At 42.8% G+C, this 24,644-nt stretch overlaps 1 protein-coding gene across 3 annotated transcripts in view; it reads right to left on the reverse strand.

The window, feature by feature from the left end:
* OPCML (opioid binding protein/cell adhesion molecule like) overlaps positions 1-24,644 on the reverse strand; it is a 523,993-nt gene that overhangs the window by 221,106 nt on the left and 278,243 nt on the right. For all 3 annotated transcript variants that reach the window (XM_055581185.1, XM_055581184.1, XM_055581183.1), the window contains exon 2: positions 12,984-13,216. In XM_055581185.1, the coding sequence (XP_055437160.1) occupies positions 12,984-13,216 (233 nt within the window). The remainder of the gene's footprint in view (positions 1-12,983; positions 13,217-24,644) is intronic.

Consider the following 24,644-nt stretch of genomic DNA (forward strand, 5'->3'; position numbering starts at 1 on the left):
AGGAGGCCACGCTGACCGAGATGCAACAAAGCAGCAGGGGAGCAGTGGAGAGGGGCCACTGGCGGAGAGAACCCAGGGCATCTAGGCACGGAAGTGCTTGTGCTAGAGAAGGTTCTAGCCAGGGCATCTAGGCATGGAAGTGCTTGTGCTAGAGAAGGTTCTAGCACTGGACATGGTTCCCCATGTTCCCTGGGGAGGTGTCTGCAGTGTGCTGAGCCCTGGGTTGGTCTCTCCAGTCTCCTCGTTCTCTTTCTCTCCACCCCTCCCCACCTCCTCTACTCCCTTGCCTCCCTTAGCATCCTCTCTCTGTACCCGTGGCCCTCTGCAGGCATCTCCAGGTCTTCTCCCAGCTTCCCCTTGCCCCTTCTCTTCTAAACCATCGCAGCCTGAGGCCCCATCCCCTGACTCCCACTTCCTTGGGCCACTTAGATGCCCATCAAGAGAAACAGCAGGTGTCACCCTGCCCTCCTGCCCCCTCTTTTCAACAAGCCCAGTTTGACCTGAACTGGAGAGCTTTGCACCAAGAAGTTCTGTGCATGGGCATTGTTCACAGTAAACTGAATATGAAAATCTCTATCCTGAACCAAACATTGACTGTTCATCCTGTATCTGAGGGCTATTGTTGTTGGTTAGTCACTAAGTCGTGTCCAACTCTTTGCAACTCCTATGGACTATAGCCCATCAAGCTCCCCTGTCCATGGGATTTTCCAGGTAAGCATTACTGGAGTGAGTTGCTATTTCCTTCTCCAGGGGATCTTCCTGACCTGGGGATTGAGCTTGCGTTTCCTGCGTTGGCTGACAGATTCTTTACCATTGAGCCACCTGGGAAGCCCTTGTATTTGAGGAAGGGATGCCAAAATTCATCTTGAAGCTACTTGTGCCTTGCAAATGGCCAACATTTGGATGGTTCCAAGATCTCTGGCCATGGCCAAGCTCTTATACAGTAGGCAGTTCCATTTAGATACCTCCTTTGGTGTAGACAGAGGGTCTCTTGTGCCAACCTATACATTCACTTAAAATCTGTGCTTCCCCCTGAAAAATTCTAATAACTGAAAAAGCCAATAACAACACTGGAATTTATGATTATCTCTTCAAGAAAGTGAAATAAAGTGTTAGTTCCTCAGTTGTGTTTGACTCTTTGTGACCCCATGGACTGTAGCCCTCCAGGCTCCTCTTTCCATGGAATTCTCCAGGCAAGAGTACTGCACTGGGTAGCCATTTCCTTCGTATTCTTTTTCAATACTGACCTCAATTAAGGTGACATTATGAGAGCCACTTTTCTGCAGCTCTGTTAATCACCATTCACTCATCAAGCACAGGGAACTCCCCTCTGCTTCCAACTAACAATCAACCAGTAATAAAACTCCAATTTCTGGGGGACACATGGCTCCCTTATCTGGGGATTTTAGATCACCCAGGTAGCTGTTATGTTGTTTTTGAGAGGGGAAAAGCATCTATCTGAGCAGAAATTAAGAAGGAATTAAGAAGCTCGAAAAGAAAAAGAAAAAAGAAAAGAGAGAGAAGGAAAGAGGAAGAAATGGAAGAGAGGGTAAAAATCTCTCTTCCAACAGAATCTTCTTCTAAAGCTGTTTATGATAAGGGGAGGATTAGGGAGCTCACATTCCAGCTATATTAAATTAAATCCCAGGCCCCTTTTCTCAGACACACACAGGCCTGAGAACATCAATCCTATCACGACAAAATAGCCCTCGGGAAAAGGAATTCTCCTGGCGGTGTGCCATCCGGCTCTTACAAACTGTGAGCCGTAGTAACAAACCCATCCAAGAGGCATATTAATAATGACATGAAGAGACACATTTATTGTTGATTGTTGAGATGGTGGCGGATTTATTGCCAGTCTGCCAGGAGGGAGGGTCTGGCCCAGCAATGGTGCAATTAAAAACAAATTGAATACAGGGACAAAGAATCAATAATCTAACAGGGCAACTTTCACTTGCAAAATACAAATATAAATTAATTGACCTGAACACAGTTGCTAACTGGTCATTAATGTGTACTTGCTGGCCAATCAGCATGCGGCATTCACTCCACCAGCAGATTGCTGCAGGATGGTGGGGAGAGGTGCCTTCCAACTCTGCCTGCCAGGGCTGCCCTCTGGGCCCTCTTGTTTGGGATGATTTCTAATATCACTAAAAAGAGTGTCCGTGTCACATTTTTCCCCTGAAGTTCTAAATTATGGAATTTTTAAAACAGTTTCACTAATAACTTCCCTATTCAGTAGAAATAAATGTTTTTGATGCTTAACTATACAGCAATCTATCCTGAGCATGAGGAGAAGGTAATTAATCCAAGCTCATTGATATGTTTTTGTGGTGTGTGTGTGTGTGTGTGTGTGTGTGTCCACGCACGCACGCTCAGTCACTCAGTCTTATCCAATTCTTTGTGACCCCAAGAACTCCAGCCCGCCAGGCTCCTCTGTCCATGGGATTCTCCAGGCAAAAATGCTGGAGTGGGTTGCCATGCCCTCCTCCAGGGGATCTTCCCAACCCAGGAATTAAACCTGTGTCTCCTGTATTGCGGGCAAATTCTTTACCACTTGATCACCTAGGATGCCCTATTTTCATGGATTACTAACACAATATAAATTTGTTGAAGAGTTATCTATATGGTCCTGCCAATTCAGATTGCAATCCCTAAGTTTTGACTATATCAAAAATGAGAGAGCCAACCCTGGCTCTTGCTTTCAAGGAAAAATCTAGGAGGGGAAAAGAGTTAGGCCCACCAGCAGCTGAAGTAGGAAATGGGAAGTTTCAGGGACCATAGGCAAGTGCAGGTAAGGTTTGGAATTACAGAGATGGCCTTTGGCTTTGGGGACTTAGCAACTCTAAAACTGCACTGTTCAATATGACAGCCACTAACATGTATGACTATTTTTAATTAAGTTTTTTAATATGAAATAATACTGAACATTCACTAGCCACACCTCAAGTTCTCAACAGCCCCCTGTTCTCAAAGTGTCTAATAGCTGCCATGTTGGACAATGCAGGACATTTTCATCAGCACAGAAAGGTCCACTGGATAGTCCTGCTCTACAGGGTCTGGAGAACTTAGACATTCAGAGAAAAGTGCATTCAAGACAGATAAGTTGTTTGAGAAATGAAAATCAATACAAGGCACTAGGGGCGGAGGTTTAACAAGGACAAGTTTGGCTAAGTTGTGTGTAGGATATAAAAACAGAGCAATAGAAAGTAAGACTGAGAAAGGAGGTCTGCTCCTGAATTGTTTAGCACTTGGAAAAGTGATGTAAGAGGTTTTGACTTGATTGCATTGTCAATAGGGAGTCATTAAAATTGCTAGCAGGGGGAAGTGACACGATCAGATGTGCGCACCAGGAATATTTAGACAACGGTGTTAAAATGAATTATAAAGAGGCAGAGACTGAGGATGGGGTAGCAATTAGGACGTGACAGTGAAAAGTCACTGGAGGGTAAGATGCTGCACTTTGGTGGCTGTGGTTGTGGGAACGAACAGGAAGGAAGAGAATGACTTTATTGGACATGACATCTGTTTTGATGGCTAATCAAGAGAGAGAGAAAGTCAGAACTGAAGCCAAGGTTTTATAGAAGGATGGTGTGTTGGTGAATAGAAATTTGAATTAAAAGAGGAGGAAGAGGTTTTGGAGTGAGAAGAGAAGTCCAGGGTAGGGCACATGAAGATACCTAGGGGTACCCACTTTAGAGAGTTCAGGAAAGAATCAGAAATAAGAGGCTAGAACAAGGAAGAAATTAAGAAATAGAAATGTAGATTTCAGTGGCAATGATATTAACTCCAAGGAAGAAGTCATAATCACTAAGATTCATAAGGTAGAAGAGAGAGAGGTTTAAGGAGGATAGATCCTGACTGCAGAGATACGAGACTGAGATTCTATAAATGGAGATAACCTGGCAAAGCAAGCATGTGCCTTGCAAATGAACAAGGGAGTCAGTCTGGTCTGAGACTTATTGAAAAGGGAGGGAACCCAGAGGAGGTTCCACAGAGAGGTTAGGTGCCGGTTTCGCTACAGATGAAGCAGAGCTCAAATCACAGGTCTTCTCAGCTCTTGACTCGCAGACTCTCTGAGCCTCAGTTTCCTCATTCAAAAAATTAGGAAAATGCATCCGGCCTGCTTGGGTTAACTGGGAAACAGAATTGGATCCTGTCTGTGAAGTGACCGTCATGCTTGGTACTCAGACATGACAGCCGTGGTTTCTAATTATTCAAAGGCATATCTTTGACTGCTTTTCCTGGGATTGTTTTACTTTGTTTCTATTGTTCTTCAATTTCTCAACCTCCAGAGAAGAATGATGAGTGAAGAGAATGAGTAGAGAGAAAACAGTCAAAGACTTTTTGCTACCTTGATGAGAAGCCAAAGCAGGAAAAAGTGCAGTAGAGAGGTATTGTTGCTCAGACACTGTGTTTCCGGTAAAACTTGGTAATGAGAGGCTCGGAACTAGGCTTGTTGTTACGAGTAAGAGTCTTCAAATATGGGCCCACATGCTGCGCGTAGGAAAATATCGCCATTCTAAATTCACAGATGGCTCTGTTGCTAGGCTATGATTGACTAACCCTGTGGTAGTGAAGTCTGAAATCTTAGGTGGGATCCTGACTATAGAAGGGTCCTGATGAACTTTCAACTATGACGAGAATTGATGAATATTTACTAAGGTTCCTTCTAAAGTGCCGCTGCTTCCCCTGCTGACAGCAACAGGAAAGACCTCTTCATATTTGCTTGAGCTAGCGACATCCGCTGAAATCACCATGCAAATTAACTAGAACATAACGGGCATTTTCATTTTCTCCCACATCTCCATATCAGTGACAATTCTGAGGGCAGACTTCATGATACTCTGTTCAGTTCCACTGCAAATAAGCAAATGGTAGCTCTGGATCCTGCCACTTCTCTTCCTGGCTCCTGTATGTGTCCCCAAACCACGTGCCAGGACTGGCAGCACCATCTTGGATCACAGAGTCTCTGCAGTGCGCTCCAAACCGGCTCACACACTTGGATGGACCCAGCTGAAGCCAGGGGCTCCCACACGGAACTATTGCCCTCTTGGCAGACAAGCTCAAACTATCTCCAGCCCTGACTTGTGTTCATCCAGAATCAGACTCTGCCTTGGTCTCATTCAACTTGGGAAATCCTAGCTCTTCCTGCTCCTATAAAGATCATGAGTGTTACTAGAGGAACTGAGCATATAGTCTCCAGACCCAGGCTAGCAGGAGGCTGGACCTGCATATTTCATGAAGAGGAGGATGGAATTCCATGGGCCACAAAAGAAACAATTACGAAATCTGAAAAACTGTGTATGTTATCATTTTAGTTTCTAAGCAGAGCTGGACATAGTCCCATATTCCTTCTCACAACAGGGGAAGTAGAGACTTGATAAAATGAGAAATCTTTTTTTTTTTTACTGTTTTGTACTGTGTTGGCAGCAACTACGCATGACGTCAGGAAAGACGTGATAATGTAGAAGATTGAGTGGAGATGACCACTGATTCTGTTTCAGCCATGCTGCTGCTGCTGCTGCTGCTAAGTTGCTTCATTCGTGTCTGACTTTGTGGGACCCCATAGATAGCAGCCCACTAGGCTCCTCTTTCCCTGGGATTCTCCAGGCAAGAATACTAGAGTGGGTTCCCATTTCCTTCTCCAATGCATGAAAGTGAAAAGTGAAAGTGAAGTCGCTCAGTCGTGTCTGACTCTTAGTGACCCCATGGACTGCAGCCCTCCAGGCTCCTCCATCCATGGAATTTTCCAGGCAAGAGTACTGGAGTAGGTTGCCATTGCCTTCTCCGGTTTCAGCCATGAGATGTGTCTAATTCCAACAGATGTCTGCATAACACAACGTGAGGGAAGGGACAGGACAGCTGCAGAGACTGTGAGTGTGAGTCTCATTCCAGCCCTGAGGCCAGAGCTGGAGGGACCTGCACGGGACATCCTCCTTGTGAAGGACAACTCATCAAGTGCCTCCCTCTGCTGGGGACAGACGGCCTGCTGCAGGCACCAATTTCAGTCCTGATTCTTCTAAGTTGTAATTGATTTCTTGGTTTACCCAACCCTGAAATTAGGAATCGAGCATATATTCAACATTTGATGTGTTTGGGGGTTTACAAATATCAGGTAAAGCAGGAAAGAAAAGGATGTCTTTCATATATATCTGTTAACACACACACAGGAGTAAGGTTAAGGTGTGCACATATACCTGGAGGAAATCATTTACATTCACTTGTCTTCTTCACCTGGGATAAGAAGCCAGGAAGGGAACATGCCAGGGACACAGAGGAGCAGAGCTCAGGCTGAGGAGGGAGTTTTTTTAATGCCTGGTCTTGTTCTTTTCCACATTCCCACTCTGCCTCTGTAAAGAGCAAGTGTGATTATAATTTAAAATACAGGCCGAATAAATTAAATAGATTTCAGGTTGACTGCCCGCTTTTCTTTAGGCCCACAATTATGCATGTTAATTTAAATGACTATTTAAAGAATATTTCGGACAAAAGGGGAAAATAGAGGAGAAAAAGAGGTGAGTAACAAAGGAAGAGTTGGAAATAGGTAGGCCCTGGCGGAAAGTAGGCACCCCTGGGCAGGTGTGCCCCGCTTGCTTTTTGGAGATGGTCCACCGGGTGCCTGGCCCCCATCCACCATGACCAGCCTCAGCCAGGACCATTCCACCCCACAATGGCCTCCTGAGGAGCCACCCCTCTCCATACCACCTCAGAACTGCTATATCTTTCTCACAAATAGTAACATTTACCTGCACTTCTACTTAGCTATGAGTTAGCAATCTGGCATGTGAACCCAACACTTGGTCTAGAATTTAAATTCCTTCTTTGCAGCACTATTCACAATAGTCAAGATAAAGAAGCAACCTAAATGTCCATCAGCAGATGGATGGATAGATATACAACAGAATATTGCTCAGCCATAAAAAGAATGAAATAATGCCTTTTGCGGCAACAGGGATGAACCTAGAAATTCTCCATACTAAGTAAGACAGAGACAAATATATGATATCTCTTATATGTGGAATCTTAAAAAAATGATACAAGTGAACTTACATACAGAATGGAAATCGACCCACAGACATAGAAAACAAACTTATGGTTACCAAAGGGGAAAGGGAGGAGTAAATTAGGAGTTTGTGATTAACATATACATACTGTTGTCTATAAAATATATAATCAGTAAGGACCTATTTAGCACCACAGGGAACTATACTCAATATTTTTAATAACCTATAAGGGAAATAGTCTACAAAATATAAATATAATCTAAACATATATATGTACATAAGATATATATATGTACATACACATATATATATGTACACAAATATGTATATACATACATATATAACTAAACAACTTCACTGTACACCTGAACCTAAGACAATATTGTAAATCAAATCTACTTTAATAAAAACAAAACAAAACGAAAAACAACTCCTGGCATTTGGGCTGCTTTGACACTGGCTAGCCAGTATAACTTGGAGAAATCAACTCTGAATCTCAGGTTTTTTTCCTTGGAATGTGGAGACTTCCTGTTCGGTCTCCCAAGGCTTCTGTACACCCATGGTGGATTCATGTTGATGTATGGCAAAACCAATACAATATTGTAAATTAGTCAGCCTCCAGTGAAAATAAATAAATTTAAATTAAAAATAAAATTAAATTAAACTAAAGAAAAAAGACTAGTCAAAAGAGATCATGCATGCAGAGGACATTCACTGTGTGTATGTTGAGAGCTTTCACCTAAAGACAAGCCTAGCAGAGGGAACTGAGAGCATTTAGTAGCTCCATCATCTTTGGGCAAGTTTTGTCTCCTTCTGAGCCTTGGTTTCCTTATCTGTGAGATGTGAATATGGTCTGAACTCTTCAGGGAGGTTACGAGGATCAGCTGAGATCAGTTTACACTCATGTGCGCTGTGCAGGGACTGGCTGACACCCAGTGGAACATAGGACCAGACTGGGTGGAGAATCAGACTTCTTTCCCTGCTGAACTAAACTTGGGTACCACACGGTCTCACCTGAATTGACTCCAGGCTCAAAGCCCCAGAGTCTTTGCAGATATAGAAACTGCACAGACTTGTTAACACAATTCATCATTTCTAGCCCTTTGCCTAAAATTGGGTTTAGCAAAAGGAGTTTGATCCATGAAAGCAAGTGTCTGGCAGTCAACAGATTTTTGAACTAGCCAGGAGAGCAGACAGAGATACCAACATCCAAGGAGCAAAGATGCACCAGATTTTCCTATCTATGGATCCCTGGCAGTGACAGAAACTGCAACAGGAGGATGTCCACACGGTCCAGGATGCTGATGAGTTTGTGACAGTCAGAATGACAACTGGATTCTGGATCCTCTAAGGGGCCAGCATTCTCAGCACTTACACAGGGTAAAGAGGTACCATTTAGAACATATATCCCTGGAGGGATGAGCTACTGGTAAATTAATTATCATTTTCTTTGTCTTTCAGCCTCTCCATCTTTTATGGCTCTAGCATCCCAATCCTGCTCCTTCCCTCTCATTTTCCTTTTTGAGCTCTGTCCCCAGTTTCTGTTTGTACAGTGAAACATCAGTAGCAGGAAAAAGAGGGGGAAAGAAAGGAGAACTGGTAAGTCCCCATGGATCTAGGTTAGAGAAATCACTTAGATGCGGTTGCCAGTGGAGGGAGTGGCAGGTGCTGGAGAGACACTGATTGTGGAGCCAAGTGGTCGAGGTTCAGACCTGCTCCTCTGCTGACTCACAGGGGACCCTGGCTGGTCTCTTAAACTTCATAAGCTGCAGTGATCTAATTTGCAAAACGGAGATAACAGTTGCTGCCCTGATGTCTCCCAGGGCTTGTTGTGAGGGTCAAATGAGGCAAAGATTGTGACCAGCGCTGTAAAGTACTAAGCTCACAGAACTCATCTGATGCTTGTTAGAACATGTCTCTTGTCTTGTCACCTTGGTGACCTCATCCCTCCAAGGACCTCTTTCCAATCACTGTCCACTCTGAGTCATCTGGACAGCCTGACTATTCCCTGCCTGCCCCTATCTGCTTGCAGGGACTTCAGGATCACTGCCTTCTTCTGCCATTTCATCTGCTGCATCAATCTGTCCTTTGTCCATTTTACAAACATTTGCTGAAAGCCTAGAATGCCCCAAACCGTGTGCTATGCCTGCTGTTCTTTAGGGCACACTCAGTCTCTCAGTCGTGTCTGACTCTCGGCAACACTATGTACTTCAGCCACCAGGCTCTTCTGTCCATGGGATTCTCCCAGAAAGAATATTGGAGTGGGTTGCCATTTCCTCCTCTAGAGGACCTTCCCAACTGAGGGACTGAACCTGCATCTCCCGAGTCTCCTGTGCTGGCAGGCAGATTCTTTATCATTGAGCCATCTGGAAAGTCCCACTGTTCTCTAGTAGGAAGAGTTAATCTCACAAAACATACCTACTCTCATGCTAGTAAATTTATGATGAATCTCAAACATACCCTTCTTGTCTTACATTATACCCGTTTCTTAGTTCTGTAACTCCTATGTAACGTCTGTGTTTTCTTTATTCCTACAGCTCACAACCCTAACACCTTCCTTTCCCAGTGGCTGAGGAGCCTAACTCCAAAGTTACTAGCAAGACCATCTAACATTTCCCCAGACTCTAAAAGGGAGGTGATATCTTTTTAATTCTTCCTCTTTCAAGCCTTGGGATTAACCCTTGCAATTTCCCTTGGATGATGTCTCCTGAAGGAACCTTCTCCATTCCTACAGAGAGACCCACAGCCTACTCTCCTCACAGCTTGAGTGATCAGCCTGACCTGATCACTGTGCCCTTCAGCTCCTCATCACAAGAGGAGCATTCCTCACCCCATCCCACACAGGGCTGCCAGATAGGTTTTCCCACCCTGGCTGTCTGAGCCCCGTGCTCTGAATTCCCTTAATGCTTGGGTACGCAGTCTCAGACTGAGCATCATACACCAGGCGCACAGTCTCAGCTATACTGTCACACACCATCACGTGGTGCCTTGAAGTTATCCCTTCAAGGTGGTCAAGATGTATCTCGCGGACCAGTGATATTCTTTTAATAAATGCAGCTTCTTGCCTTAAAGAGAAGGACTTGGAAATCAATCCCATCAGATATGTGGAGAGGCCACCTTATAAAACAGGGACAGACAGACTTCGAGTTTAGTGATACAGCATCTCTCAGTTACTCCACTTTGCAGGAGGAGGGAACAGCAAAGCCCAGAGCCCACGGGATCGCCCTTTGGCTCATGGCACTTGTCTGCTAGAGGTGATGAGATTCTAATACTCTCAAATGGACAGGAGATAAATAAATACCATATATATATGGACAAGTTGCAGCTCGGAAATTTCTCAGTTTTTCTCATTGCAAAATCAATACCCATCAGCAGTTGGAAATTAAAGGCAAGATTAGGCCTCAGTTTTATACATGCCTTATTGTATTCCAAAAGCTTTCTACTCGGTCAGATAAATCTTCTTTAAGAGGATTAGGAAACTTTCATTATCTTTATCTAACCTGAACTAACACTAAGTCTGAAAAATTAATCTATAGGCTGGACGAAAGCCGACTGCTGCTGGGAAGGGAGAGACTCCTGGGCTTCCTTCTAATTAAGCCATGGGGTCTCTGCTTTCACCTGCTGGAAACTCAATGGTCCCCAAAGGAAGACAAGCCAGCCATTGTTCACCAAGATGGAGGAGGAGGCAGCTCCCTAGATACCTTTGTTTAGCTTCTCCATGAATGTGAAGCCCAGTCTGCTAAGATTTCCGAGAGGAGGCATTTCCCTTCCTCCTCCGCCCTCCTGATCTCTGAGTTGAATGTCATAGGGGCTACAGAAGTCACTTGGCCTGAATTGTGGAGACTTGAGAAAGTGACCTCTGGGATGAAGGACTCTATTGCTCTGCTTGCTGCTTCTTCCCAGACTCTTTATGACCCAGGACCCTGAGGCCCATGGAGAGACCGCACTGGTTTCCACATCCAGCCCCAGGAACTGCTTCCAAGCTTCTTATACAGTATTATCCCTGCAGCTCTGAGCCACGAGCCCTTTACGGCCTTTGTTGACTTTGACATGCTTGTACAATCTGTCTTCTTTCCTGGAAAGCGAGAGTCTTGTTCTGTTTGAGTCTGTTTCCGTATAGTGCCTGACAGTTCTTTTTTATTTCAGCGCTGAGTTTCCTGAATTTGTAGATAACTTTGCTGTCAAGGCCACAGAGGTGCCATGGAGGCGTCACTTCCTAGGCTGAGAATTTCAGCTGCTCTGGAACCAAGCCCAGGTGGCAGGCGGGTGGTGAGAGTTCACACTTTCTTGTTTTCTGCAGATATCCCCACTCATCTCAGATGACTGATCCCGGGGAGGGCCTCACCAGAGGAGAGGCATCAGACGTGGTACTTGTCTTTATCTCCAGATGGCAGGCTGCCTTGTAGCTCCCGAGACATGATCATCCCAAGCCATACCACTGGTCGGATGTGGATGGAGAAGAGACACAGCAAGGAGCATAGGTGTCCTTGTGTGTCATCAGATGTGGGCGTCTGGGGGGACGTGGGTCAGAGAAAGGTTTGGAGGCTGAATGGAGGCAAAGCTTCAAGTGCTACGTCAGCCCAGGGCCTGCCGGGAGCAGACAGAGCCCCGGCAATGCTCAGGCCACTATCAAAGCCTGTGGAGTCAGAGCCCAGATGGCCCACTAGCAAAGATCTCCAGCCAGAAGAAAAGAATGGTCCCCTTGAAATTTTATACATGACTGAAGCATGAAAAGACTTTACCCGCTACTCAAACTCCCCATGAAACCAACCGAAATGAGCAAAATTATATATTTTAGAAAGGCAGGAATGAGGGAATACATACTAGCTAAGCAAGAATGCCGCACACAAATCACAACCTGAAAAAAATCCATTAAGCTGACTGCAGATGGGATCTGATTAAAGGCACTTACTGATGCTAAGTCACATACATTCTTCCTTCTGAGCTCAGTGCATGGCTCCAAGATGTTGGTGTAGGAGATGCTGAGAAGACTCCACCTTTGGTGGAGGGAGGCTGTGTCACTGGGGGCTGGGGGCTGGTCTGCTCAGTACCTCTTTGGCACCATGAATAGATACCTGACGGAAATTGCTTTGCACAGTCACGGGGGTGTTGGCAGGGGATAGCTCATCATAAGCTCATCTGTAGGGCTGCCTTACGATGCTTCCCCAAAGCTTATGGCTGCTCTCTGTGTGAGTTTTTAATTCTTAATATTGAATAGTTGATTTTTGAGATTCTGATATTTTTTCAACCCCATTTTTCTCCAACAAAGTAAAATTCAAATGGAAAACTCTTAAGTACTATGCATGGGTTATATTAATTCAGATTTTTAAAGGAGAACAGGAGAGGAAGTTAGGGAGCCCCCTTTTAATTATATAAATTTATTTCCAATGTAGACCTAGAGACATTTTGACTAATATCCCTCTTGACCTCAGCTCCACTGTGGGGCTAAAATGGTGTAGACAGACACAACAGCAACGCCAAACAACACTGAGAACTCCTTTCCAGATCACACGTAACCATCAGCTATGCAAGAACAGCCATACATCATATGATTTTACATCAATATTATTAACCTTTTATCATGAGCTAAGCCTCTGAAAAATAACAGGCACAGAGAGTAGTACAATCAATTTCCTAAAGTATCTTGCCCTAACTCCTGAGTGCTAAGTAACTAACATATGATATATTATATTTCTATATCTTGTCCAACTCCAGAAAGCTCAACCAACTCAACAATACCAAACAACCTATGAATGAGAACAGAAGGACCAGAGATAAACCTGAGAAGCTCTGTGAAGATCCTCAGCACTTAGTCAAGACACCTACAGGTGGAAGGGATCCAGGACACACTCAGTCTCTGGATTCTGCAGAGGAATGGCTTTTTGTGTCTTTCTACAGGAGGTGGAAGCACAGGGTGAGATCATGTGCCCTCTGCATCGCTGACGGGAACATCAGCACCCTGTCCAATCAACTCACCCTGCACGATGAGGTGGACGCGGGAGGTCTTGGGGTGGTTGTCCGTCTGCACAGAGCAGGTATAGGGGCCCTCGTCGTACACATCCACGTTCTGGATCATGATGCTGTACTGGGTTGGCGTGTTTACCAGGATGATCACACGAGGGTCTATGGACCACTTGTCATTCCCGGCATAGAGGATGGTGCTGCGGTTCAGCCAGGCCACCCGGGTGACCCGATCATCTATGGTACACCTGTGAGTGAGAGTGGGGAGGGGAGGGGGGAAGAAAGGGGAAAGGGAAAGAGTGGGGAGAGGGAGGGAGGAGAGGGAGAGAGTGTTAAGAGATTCTATTATAAATGCAGCTGTTGTTGTTCTAGGAGTAAATGAAATAACATAACCCAGTGTTAAAAGGGATCAATTATTGATAAAACTTAAATAGAGGGCAACAGTGGCCTGAATCATCCTGAAGACCTGATGCTACAAAATCATTTCTATGTGATTTTGAAACATATTATGTGAATATCTTTGCTGTATATTTGCTTTCTATCCTATTTTTCCCCTTAGGCTTATATGAAAATTAGTTTACATTTCTCGAGCGCATTTACCACCTTGTGGGAAAAGTGGCCCAGGGCCAGAGGGGAGAGAAAGTGCATCGGTATTTCAAACAGATCACAGCTAATCTGTATGGCAAATGCTTCACTTGTTGTTAAGTCAAAAATGGGACACCTTCACCTCCATACCCACCCCCTGCAATGTCGTCGCCTGTACCCGAAGCTGCCCCAAGCCCTGCAGGCACAGTTTATAACACGGATCTTGAAATTTGCTGTAGAAAGCCAACAGTCTGGAGGTAGAAATAAGGCTCTCTCTTCAGACTTCAGGAGAGGGAAGGAGAAAGTGGCCAAGCAGAATTCTTCCTCCTGTTCACATGCCCCTGGCCTACCCCTGAGAACAATACAATTGGTATCAGCTGGTCGTCACCAAGATCACCAAGGTAAGAAGCTGATCTCTACCTCACATACACTCACCTACCCTTCCCAACAGTTGGAGGCTGTGACTATTGGTGGGGATGTAAACTAGTATAAATTATATGGAGAACTGAGTTACCATATGATCCCGCAATCCCACTCCTGGGCATATATCTGGAGAAAACCATAATTTGAAAAGATACATGAACCCCTACATTCATAGCAGCACTGTTTACAATAGCTGAGACTTGGAAGCAACGTAAGTGTCGGTAAAGATGTGGTGTATATACAATACAGTGCTACTCAGCTGGGCTTCTCTGGTGGCTCAGTGGTAAAGAATCTACCTGTCAATGCAGGAAACACAGGAGATGTGGGTTCGATCCCTGGGTCGGAAAGTTCCTCTGGAGGAGGAACTCCAGTATTCTTGCTGGGATAATCTCATGGACAGAGGAGTCTGGTGGCTACAGTCCATGGAGTCATAAGAGTTGGACACAACTTAGTGACTTAGTGACTAAACCACCACCATCACCACTATTAAGCCACAAAATGAAGTACTGCCATTTGCAGCAACATGGATGGACCTAGAGATGATCATACTGAGTGAAATAAGTTAGACAGAGAATGATAAATACCATGTGATATCACTTACATGTGGAATCTTAAAGAATGGTACAAACGATTTTAGTTACAAAACAGAAGCAGAGTCTCAGACACATAAAACAAACTTAAGATTACCAAAGGGCAAGAGGGGGGATAGATTAGGAGTTTGGGATTAACATACACAAACTACTATATATAAAACAGGTAAACAACAAGGGCCTACTGTGGAGCACAGTGCACTCTACTCAGCATTTTGTAATAACCTATAAGGGAAGAGAATCTAAAAAACAATATATATATGAGAAGAATATATAAAATATAAGTGCGAGAATATATAAGAATATAAGTGAGGATATATATACATGGAGCAACAGACTGGTTCCAAATAGGAAAAGGAGTACGTCAAGGCTGTATATTGTCACCCTGCTTATTTAACTTATATGCAGAGTACATCATGAGAAATGCTGGGCTGGAGGAAGCACAAGCTGGAATCAAGATTGCCGGGAGAAATATCAATAACCTCAGATATGCAGGTGACATCACCCTTATGACAGAAAGTGAGGAGGAACTAAAGAGCCTCTTGATGAAAGTGAAAGAGGAGAATGAAAAAGTTGGCTTAAGGCTCAACATTCAGAAAACGAAGATCATGGCATCTGGTCGCATCACGTCATGGGAAATAGATGGGGAAACAGTGGAAACAGTGTCAGACTTTATGTTTGGGGGCTCCAAAATAACTGCAGATAGTGATTGCAGCCATGAAATTAAAAGAAACTTGCTCCTTGGAAGGAAAGTTATGACCAATCTTGACAGCATATTAAAAAGCAGAGACATTACTTTGCCAACAAAGTTCCGTCTAGTCAAGGCTATGGTTTTTCCAGTACTCATGTATGGATGTGAGAGTTGGACTGTAAAGAAAGCTGAGCGCTGAAGAATTTTGAACTGTGGTGTTGGAGAAGACTCTTGAGAGTCCCTCGGACTGCAAGGAGATCTAACCAGTCAGTTCAAAGGGAAATCAGTCCTGAATATTCATTGGAAGGACTGATGCTGAAGCTGAAACTCCAATACTTTGGCCGCCTGATGCGAAGAGCTGATTCATTTGAAAAGGCCCTGATGCTGGGAAAGATTAAGGGCAGAAGGAGAAGGAGATGACAGAGGATGAGATGGTTGGATGGCATCACTAACTCAATGGACATAAGTTTGGGTAGGCTCCAGGAGTTGGTGTTGGACAGGGAGGCCTGGAGCGCTACAGCTCATGGGGTCGCAAAGAGTCGGACACGACTGAGCAACTGAGCTGAACTGAAATGAATATATACATATATATGTGTGTTTTATAAAACACCTTGTCACTTTACTGTATACCTAAAACTAAAACAACATTGTAAGTCAACTATACGTCAATAAAAAGTAAATTAATTTAAGAAAAAAGAAAAACTGAGGTCATGTTGTCTCCTTGGCCTCCTTAGGACTCTAGCTTCCCTTCTGTGCATTTTTGTTCTACAGTGACTGTCATTTCCCTCGTGAAGACTCAATCCCTAATTGGCACTGTCTGCTCTTCACTTCCAAAGGCATGTCTTAGTGGGAAAAAAATCTAACAAACTCATTCATTTACTCTCAAAGAAGAGAGTAAATTCTTACAAATAAGAATTAATGTGCCAACTTTCTTAATAACAGCTGTATTTTCATGAAGGTCAAATCCCTGTTGGAATGACTCCTGAAGGTTAAATTCCAACTGTACAGCTTGAGGAATTGGCCAACCTGGAAGCAGACAGTAAATCCAGGCAAACTGAAGGGTATGGTATCCCAGATCCTGGGACCACATACACAGAAGAGAGTGCATATGATAGACTTGTTTTTATTTTGGTCAATTATGTAATCCTTTGCCCATTTTTAAGCTAATATAATATTTTTAAAGTTTAAGTAATAGTTGCAAAGGATGCATTTTTGGTTTATGGAGAATATTCACATTTTAAAATTAAAATGTCATAATGTTCCTTTCTATATATCTCTATACAATTTTAAACACCATAGTGATTTGATACTCATGATTGTTTGCTTTCAAAATTCATGAACAAGCTCTTTTATAACAGTTATAAAATGTGCATTGCTCGTTTTTTAAACTTGAACTTTTGTATCTATTATATATATTCTCTGCAGGATTTTGTCTGCAGCATTTTATCCTGATAAAGTATTTTATGCTTGAAAATCTTTTATTGATCAGCTATCATATTTATTTGCAACAATATATATAAAATGTAGAAATTGAAATTTATTTTTTTTTTCATATTCTGTGACTGTAAAGTTCTGAATAATAATAGTTTCTTTTAGAATGAGTTATTGTTATAAGGTTAATATTGATAAAATGATATAAATATTCTGTACATGTTGTTAAGTAATAATTAAACATAAGAAGTAAACTTTTACTGGAAATATAGCTTTTAATGGGATGGAGGAGGCTTTTCTGGTTATTATATCGTCAATAAGTATCATTATACTAGAGTGAGAGCTCAGGATCAATTCTATTCCTATTTTGCTTTGAAAGAAACCAAGTTCACATAAGCAAAAAGATGGAAATGAAAATCTTGTATAGCAGTGCCATTCAATTCTTTGTACCTACCTCTTCCAAAATACATGCCCAAAACCACATAGTAAAATAGCTTCAAAAATTATTTTAATGATCTCACAGCTGACAATTCAATTAATTCCTCCTTCAATTTCTTCTAAAGCAATGAATTGGAAAATACCTGACTTGCAAAGGGCTTTGTAATCCAGTATTAAATTCATTCAATTTCTCAATATCTGGACAGCATATTGCTAATATTTTACTAGGCTTTATGAAATGGCTATTAAAGATAGGTTATTTTGTTACTTGGAAGCACTTTGGTTAACCCAATATACTGAGAAAGGTGGGAAAAATTGAAATACTGTTTATTTTAATGTGCCAAATCACATGCCCTCTGTCAGAAAGCATCTCTATCTCTCTGGATTTTAATTCCAAGAAGGAGAAGGTAGCAGTTTTGCCATAAATTCATTACTGACAAAAAAAAAAAAAACTGTTCCATTTCCTTCTGGACGTGTCTGCTTTATGTTGCGGGGACTCTTCTTCAAGACTGATGCTCCACTTGATGACAGATTGGTAAGAGTGGCGGAGGTGACAATGGAAGTAAAGGAACATTCTCTCCTGGACAAATAGTTAAGTGGAGCAGTCAGAAAGAGTCAGAACTACAAACACAGGCACTTTCTTGGCAGATGCATTTTAGGACATCTTAGATCTTGAAAAACATACTGCTTTAGCTATACTTCCTTGTGTAAGACCTACAACTGTAGGTTGGGGGTGAGTGGCATCAGTTCATATCGCTGCAGGGTCTGGTAGGAGCTGACTCTGAGACAAGTCAGTCCAAATTGACCCTCCAGGCAGGACACATTCTCAGATCCCTGCACACAGCCAATGGAAAGCCTCGTGTACCCCTCGAGTAGATGACCCCCGGATGGCAGAGAGTTCTGTACTTCCAGGCTGTGGTTGCCTCCTTAATCAAAAAAAAAAAAAAAAGTGTGTGTGGTTTGAGAACCCAAATAATGAGGTCAACCAAAATTTCCTTCAAATTTATGGTACTTAATTAATTTTCTCTTAAGAGATAAAACAGTCCTGGAGAACTGGAAGAACATTTGGAGGTGAGTTTTTCACAGCCATAAAACACCTCTAGCTATGTGTGAAAAGAGTGGAAAGCAGAATCAGAAAGAGTAAAGAAACACCTGAAAGACAGTGATGGAAAGGGGTCTTCTTGCAAAGCACCACATTCAGCTCTGCTGAACAGGCAACGTGGGATTAAGGTACCCTGGAAGAGGTAATGGCAACCCACTCCAGTATTCTTGCCTGGAGAATTCCATGGACAGAGGAGCCTGGTGGGCTACAGTCCATGGGGTTGCAAAGAGTCAGACATGATTGAGAGACTTACACACATTAAGTCACCCGGTTTGGTTTTGGGTCAGAGGTGGGAATTACAGTTAGGGAAAACCCATGCCTTAAGGCAGTGGTTTTCAAACTTTGTTTTGCATCAAAGTTACCTAGAGAGCTTTTTTTTTAATTTTTAATTTGATTTGAAAATTTAAATGTATTTATTTTTATTTTTTATTGGGGTATAGTTGCCTTACAATGCTGTGTTGGTTTCTGATCTATAGCAAAATGAATTTTAAAACACAGATTGCTAAACCCAACTCCCAAGAGCTTCCTTGCAGTGGGTTGGAGGTGGGCTGAGAATTTGCCTTTCTAACCAGTTTCCAGATGATGGCAGAGCTTCTGGTCTGGGGACTCCCTTGTGAGAACCACTGACTTAAAGAAGGGGTTCCCTGAGGGCTCAGTAGGTAAAGAACCTGCCTGCAATGCAGGAGACACAGGAGACTCAGGTTTGATCCCTGGGCCAGGAAGAGGGACCCTTGGAGGAGGAAATGGTAATCCACTCCAATATTTTCTCCTAAAAAATTCCATGGGCAGAGGAACTTGGAAGGCTACATACAGTGCATAGGATTGCAAAGAATTGGACACAAATGAAGAGGCTTAGCATGCCTTAAAGAAACCAGACAGAAGACAGATAACCAGCTCATCCTGAAAAGTGAAACTGGCCAGGTTCCATGTGGTCGTTATTTTGTTCTTACTTTTATATTTTGCCTCTGAAAATACAAAACTAAAAATGGCCATGATTCACACAATGGTATTTCATGAGTGTCTAAGGTGTATTAGGTAACACTGTAGGAGCTGAAATGCCAGAAGGAAGCAGACAAAGGTCACACCCTTGATCCTACAACAAAAACACCCAAGAAAATAGGTATCTTAGCTTCAGAGAATGACAAGCAGTGAAAATAAAAGCAGGACAAGGAACGGAGGGTGCCAGGGGGCTGGGAGCATCCTTGAGAGAGACGAAGCAGTCAGGGAAACCCTCGGCGCCTGTTTGCTAGACACTGACGCTTTTATCATCTTAAATCTGAATGCAATAGGACGCGTCTCCGAAAATCAAGTCTACATTAAAAATAAATGTCACATACACAGATTAAAAATAAATCTCACTTATACCCACAGATAGCTGTGGAACATTTAGATAATCTGGATAGCTGGAGAACGAGTCTTGGAAACCAGCCTAACAAATGGTGTCTCTCCTTTACAGATAACTTTATAGATTCTGCATTCAGAGAATTGACAATTGGCATTTTGAGAAACTGAAGTTAACTAGAAAATGCCTTTTTATTTCCAGCCTAGTTATTGGGATAATACCTAAATTATGTTGTGTGCTCGTCTGCCTTCAGGAGTAGACAGTGGCAAATAGAGTTTAATCTCTAATATAGACATATCGTTCTAAATTTCCTCCTCTTTGTAATGCGATGGTTTTCTTCATAGAATTTACAGCACTGGATTTCATTATATATGTACCTATTTGCTAGGCTGTAAATACCACCTGGTAAGAACCATCTCGGTGGTCTTCACTTTGTATCATCAGCACCTCCCACAGCCCACCGGGAAGCTAGAAGGTGATCCGCACATATTTATAATGATTAAAAGATGTAAGGTAATGTTTTTCAAGCTGACATAAAAAGAACCCACATAGGATTATAGCTAATGATACTGCATTACATCCTTGAGAGTAGATCTTAAATGTTTTCACCACAAAAAAGAAATGCAAATAATGTGATGGGATGGAGGTGACAGCTTATTCTACAAAGGTAATTATCTTGAAATAATTAAAGGCACCAAATCAACATCCTGCGCACCTGAAACTTACACAGTGTTATATGTCAATTAGGCTTCCCTCGTGGCTCAGTGGTGAAGAATCTGCCTGTCAATGCAGAAGACATGGGTTTGACCCTGGGTCAGGAAGATCCCCTGGAGAAGGAAATGGCAATCCACTCCAGTATGCTTGCCTGGGAAATCCCATGGATAGAAGAGCCTGGTGGGCTACAGTTGATGGGGTCACAGAGAGTCGGACATGACTTAGCAACTAAACAACAAAACAATGTCTATTATATCTCAATAAAGCTAGGAAAAATAAAAAAGGATCCATGTAAGGTGAAGTAGATGTCCCTGAAAATACTTTTATGTATCTTTCTATGAGCCATTCACACACACACACACGCACACGTACACACACAAGGTCCACAGGTCCTCTACTTGTATTTTTTAATTCACTGCTTTCATTTTTTTTTTTTTAATTTTTAAACTTTACATAACTGTATTAGTTTTGCCAAATATCAAAATGAATCCGCCACAGGTATACATGTGTTCCCCATCCCGAACCCCCCTCCCTCCTCCCTCCCCATTCCATCCCTCTGGGTCGTCCCAGTGCACCAGCCCCAAGCATCCAGTATCGTGCATCGAACCTGGACTGGCAACTCGTTTCATACATGATATTTTACATGTTTCAATGCCATTCTCCCAAATTTTCCCACCCTCTCCCTCTCTCACAGAGTCCATAAGACTGTTCTATACATCAGTGTCTCTTTTGCTGTCTCGTACACAGGGTTATTGTTACCATCTTTCTAAATTCCATATATATGCATTAGTATACTGTATTGGTGTTTTTCTTTCTGGCTTACTTCACTCTGTATAATAGGCTCCAGTTTCATCCACCTCATTAGAACTGATTCAAATGTATTCTTTTTAATGGCTGAATAATACTCCATTGTGTATATGTACCACTGCTTTCTTATCCATTCATTTGCTGATGGACATCTAGGTTGCTTCCATGTCCTGGCTATTATAAACAGTGCTGCGATGAACATTGGGGTACTCGTGTCTCTTTCCCTTCTGGTTTCCTCAGTGTGTATGCCCAGCAGTGGGATTGCTGGATCATAAGGCAGGTCTATTTCCAGTTTTTTAAGACATCTCCACACTGTTCTCCACAGTGGCTGTACTAGTTTGCATTCCCACCAACAGTGTAAGAGGGTTCCCTTTTCTCCACACCCTCTCCAGCATTTATTACTTGTAGACTTTTGGATCGCAGCCATTCTGACTGGTGTGAAATGGTATCTCATAGTGGTTTTGATTTGCATTTCTCTGATAATGAGTGATGTTGAGCATCTTTTCATGTGTTTGTTAGCCATCTGTATGTCTTCTTTGGGGAAATGTCTATTTAGTTCTTTGGCCCATTTTTTGATTGGGTCATTTATTTTTCTGGAGTTGAGCTGTAGGAGTTGCTTGTATATTCTCGAGATTAGTTGTTTGTCAGTTGCTTCATTTGCTATTATCTTCTCCCATTCTGAAGGCTGTCTTTTCACCTTGCTAATAGTTTCCTTTGATGTGCAGAAGCTTTTAAGGTTAATTAGGTCCCATTTGTTTATTTTTGCTTTTATTTCCAATATTCTGGGAGGTGGGTCATAGAAGATCCTGCTGTGATGTATGTCAGAGAGTGTTTTGCCTATGTTCTCCTCTAGGAGTTTTATAGTTTCTGGTCTTACGTTTAGATCTTTAATCCATTTTGAGTTTATTTTTGTGTATGGTGTTAGAAAGTGTTCTAGTTTCATTCTTTTACAAGTGGTTGACCAGATTTCCCAGCACCACTTGTTAAAGAGATTGTCTTTAATCCATTGTAAATTCTTGCCTCCTTTGTCAAAGATAAGGTGTCCATATGTGCGTGGATTTATTTCTGGGCTTTCTATTTTGTTCCATTGATCTATATTTCTGTCTTTGTGCCAGTACCATACTGTCTTGATAACTGTGGCTTTGTAGTAGAGCCTGAGACAAATATCACATATGCGTGTGGTAGCTGTGGTCTGACCACAGGTAGATTTCAGTGTTTGGACTTGCATCTGTTGTACAGGGGCATCAGTGAGCATTTCCATTGTCTAAGGCTAATGAGAAGCACATAAGGTGGACTCCCAGCATCACCAAGTTGTCCCTGCCAAGAAAAGTGGCTCAAAACCAGAGTGATGGGGATTCCCCAAAGTTGGAGTGAATCCATGTAGAGGAGAACTTGGTCATCAAGGCTCATGGGCTGAAGTCAAGAGGTATCCTTACAGACATTGGCACCACGTTCATAGGCAACAAGGAAATTAATTTTAATAAGGCATCATCAGCTCCACTGATGCTGAAAACTTTAAATGATTTATGTATATGTATGATCTATAATTTTATTTTTTTCCTTTTCTTTCCTTTTGGCCAGGCTACATGGCAAGTGGTATTTTAATTCCCCAATCAGGGATTGGACCTGCACATCAGAAGTGCACAGTCTTAACCACTGGACCACCAGAGAAGTCACCTGATCCATTATTTTAGATTGTCGAGTCATAGAAGGGTATAGGTGCAGGCATTTATATCTAGTTTTATGATTTTATGTACATAAGATTTTAAAATAATATTACCACTGGGAATCCCAGGCCACCTTGTCTCTGCCTACCCTGTCCCTTGCTAAAAAGTGACCTTTCAGAAAGCCATCAAGAAATGCTGCAAAAGGTAAAAGGATTGAATGTTAAAACCTAAAATGTATTTCTTTGAATTTCATCTTTAAATTTACTCATGATATCATTTTTTGTTTTGTTTTGTCAATTGCCTCTTTTTTATAAATTGAGAGTTAACTGGATTTCAGTTAAAAATCTTATATGTATCAAATTAAATTGATAATGTTATCAAAAAATGGGAAGCAGGTCATCTTATTTTAGAGAATTCAAGGGTCAATAATAAATGAATGTTTTAAAGGGAGAGGGGAAGAAAAAATACAGTATTTCTAGACCAGTTCCCAAGGTATGTTTAATTGCACAAAGCTGTTCTCTTGGGAAGCTTTAACTACTCAGTTGCTTCCTGAGTTACAAATCCAGTCAAGTCGAGAACATCAGCAAGAATTCTAAGTTACATAAGGGGAAACTTCACAAAATTCAGAGAGAGTCATAACTCTGCTAGAGCTAATATTTGCTTCTAGGGTCTGTTGGAGAATATATATGACAGCTTCCACAAAAGCATGGGGCAGGGTCAGAGCTGCTTAGAGGGGGACTTCAGGAGTGCAAGACATTGACTTTGAAGGTTGCCAGACACACGGCATCCTCAGATTGTTCCTAATCGGAGGACGGTGTATTCTGGAGTCACATTAATACACAGAAAGGGTGTGCATGTCTTATGTGCGCATGTGTGTAGGTGGGGGAGGAATGTTATGCAGAGAAAAGTGGGAAACATGTGAAGGCATGCAAGGATGAGTGTCCTGGAGGAATTGGAGCCTTTGAAACAAAACCAAGGAAGGTGTGGGCTCTCCTGAACACGATGTCACCTGAAGCAGTAAATCAGCCACAGGATAATGGTGTGCAGGGTTTCGGGCTGTGACTGATGATGGATGAGTCCATCAAGACAGTGCTTTCTGTGTCCTGAAGCGGCAAGCGAACTTCCCGTCCCCACAAGCTCTGCCGGAAGGCTGGGAAAAAGGAGGGCAGAATCTCTAGTGCAGGAAGGAAAATGAAAGGAGTGATTGCATTGAAAGGTGACTTCACAAAGGGAAGTCACTTAGAACCACGGAAGAGGGGCTGCGGGCAGGGCTGTGGGAGGAGGGAGACAGGAGGCGGACTCCTACTGCAGGAAGGAAGGTGCAGCCCCAGGGGCTGAACACAGCTGTGAAGGGATGACTGTCAGGATAAAGCTCTGTTCTGGGTGATGGGTGGCTGAGCTGGTCTCTTTCCAGACTCTTTCCAGACTTGTTCACTGTGTGTGCCCAGGTGTGCTGGGACGATACCTTCCTAGTTTCCTGAGGAGGCAGAGGCAAGGACTAAATAAAACTAACAACCAAAGCCATCACAGATTCCTGCCCTCAAGATTCTTACACTCTTAGGAGAATGATAGAACAGAAGAGCACTAAGAAGACCCCCGATCCCACTCATGGAGACGACCAAACGTGTAGATTCACCTGTGTGTTGAACAGACATTTATTCAGCATCTACTAATTGTCAGACACCCCACTAGGAGCATCTCAAGAGATTGAGCAGGGTCCCTGCCTCTACCCTCTTGGATTAATGTGCAGTCAACAACCTTCAGAATCCCTGAATCTGCTCAAACTGAGCCAAGGAGACCACTAGGATGGTCATCACAGACAATGGCATGGGAAATCTTACTCCAGAGATATGTGAGTAGACAGGCCTTCTGAGGACATGACAATC

Source organism: Bubalus kerabau, chromosome 5 (genome assembly GCF_029407905.1).
Source record: "Bubalus kerabau isolate K-KA32 ecotype Philippines breed swamp buffalo chromosome 5, PCC_UOA_SB_1v2, whole genome shotgun sequence".
NCBI classification, from domain to species: domain Eukaryota; kingdom Metazoa; phylum Chordata; class Mammalia; order Artiodactyla; family Bovidae; genus Bubalus; species Bubalus kerabau.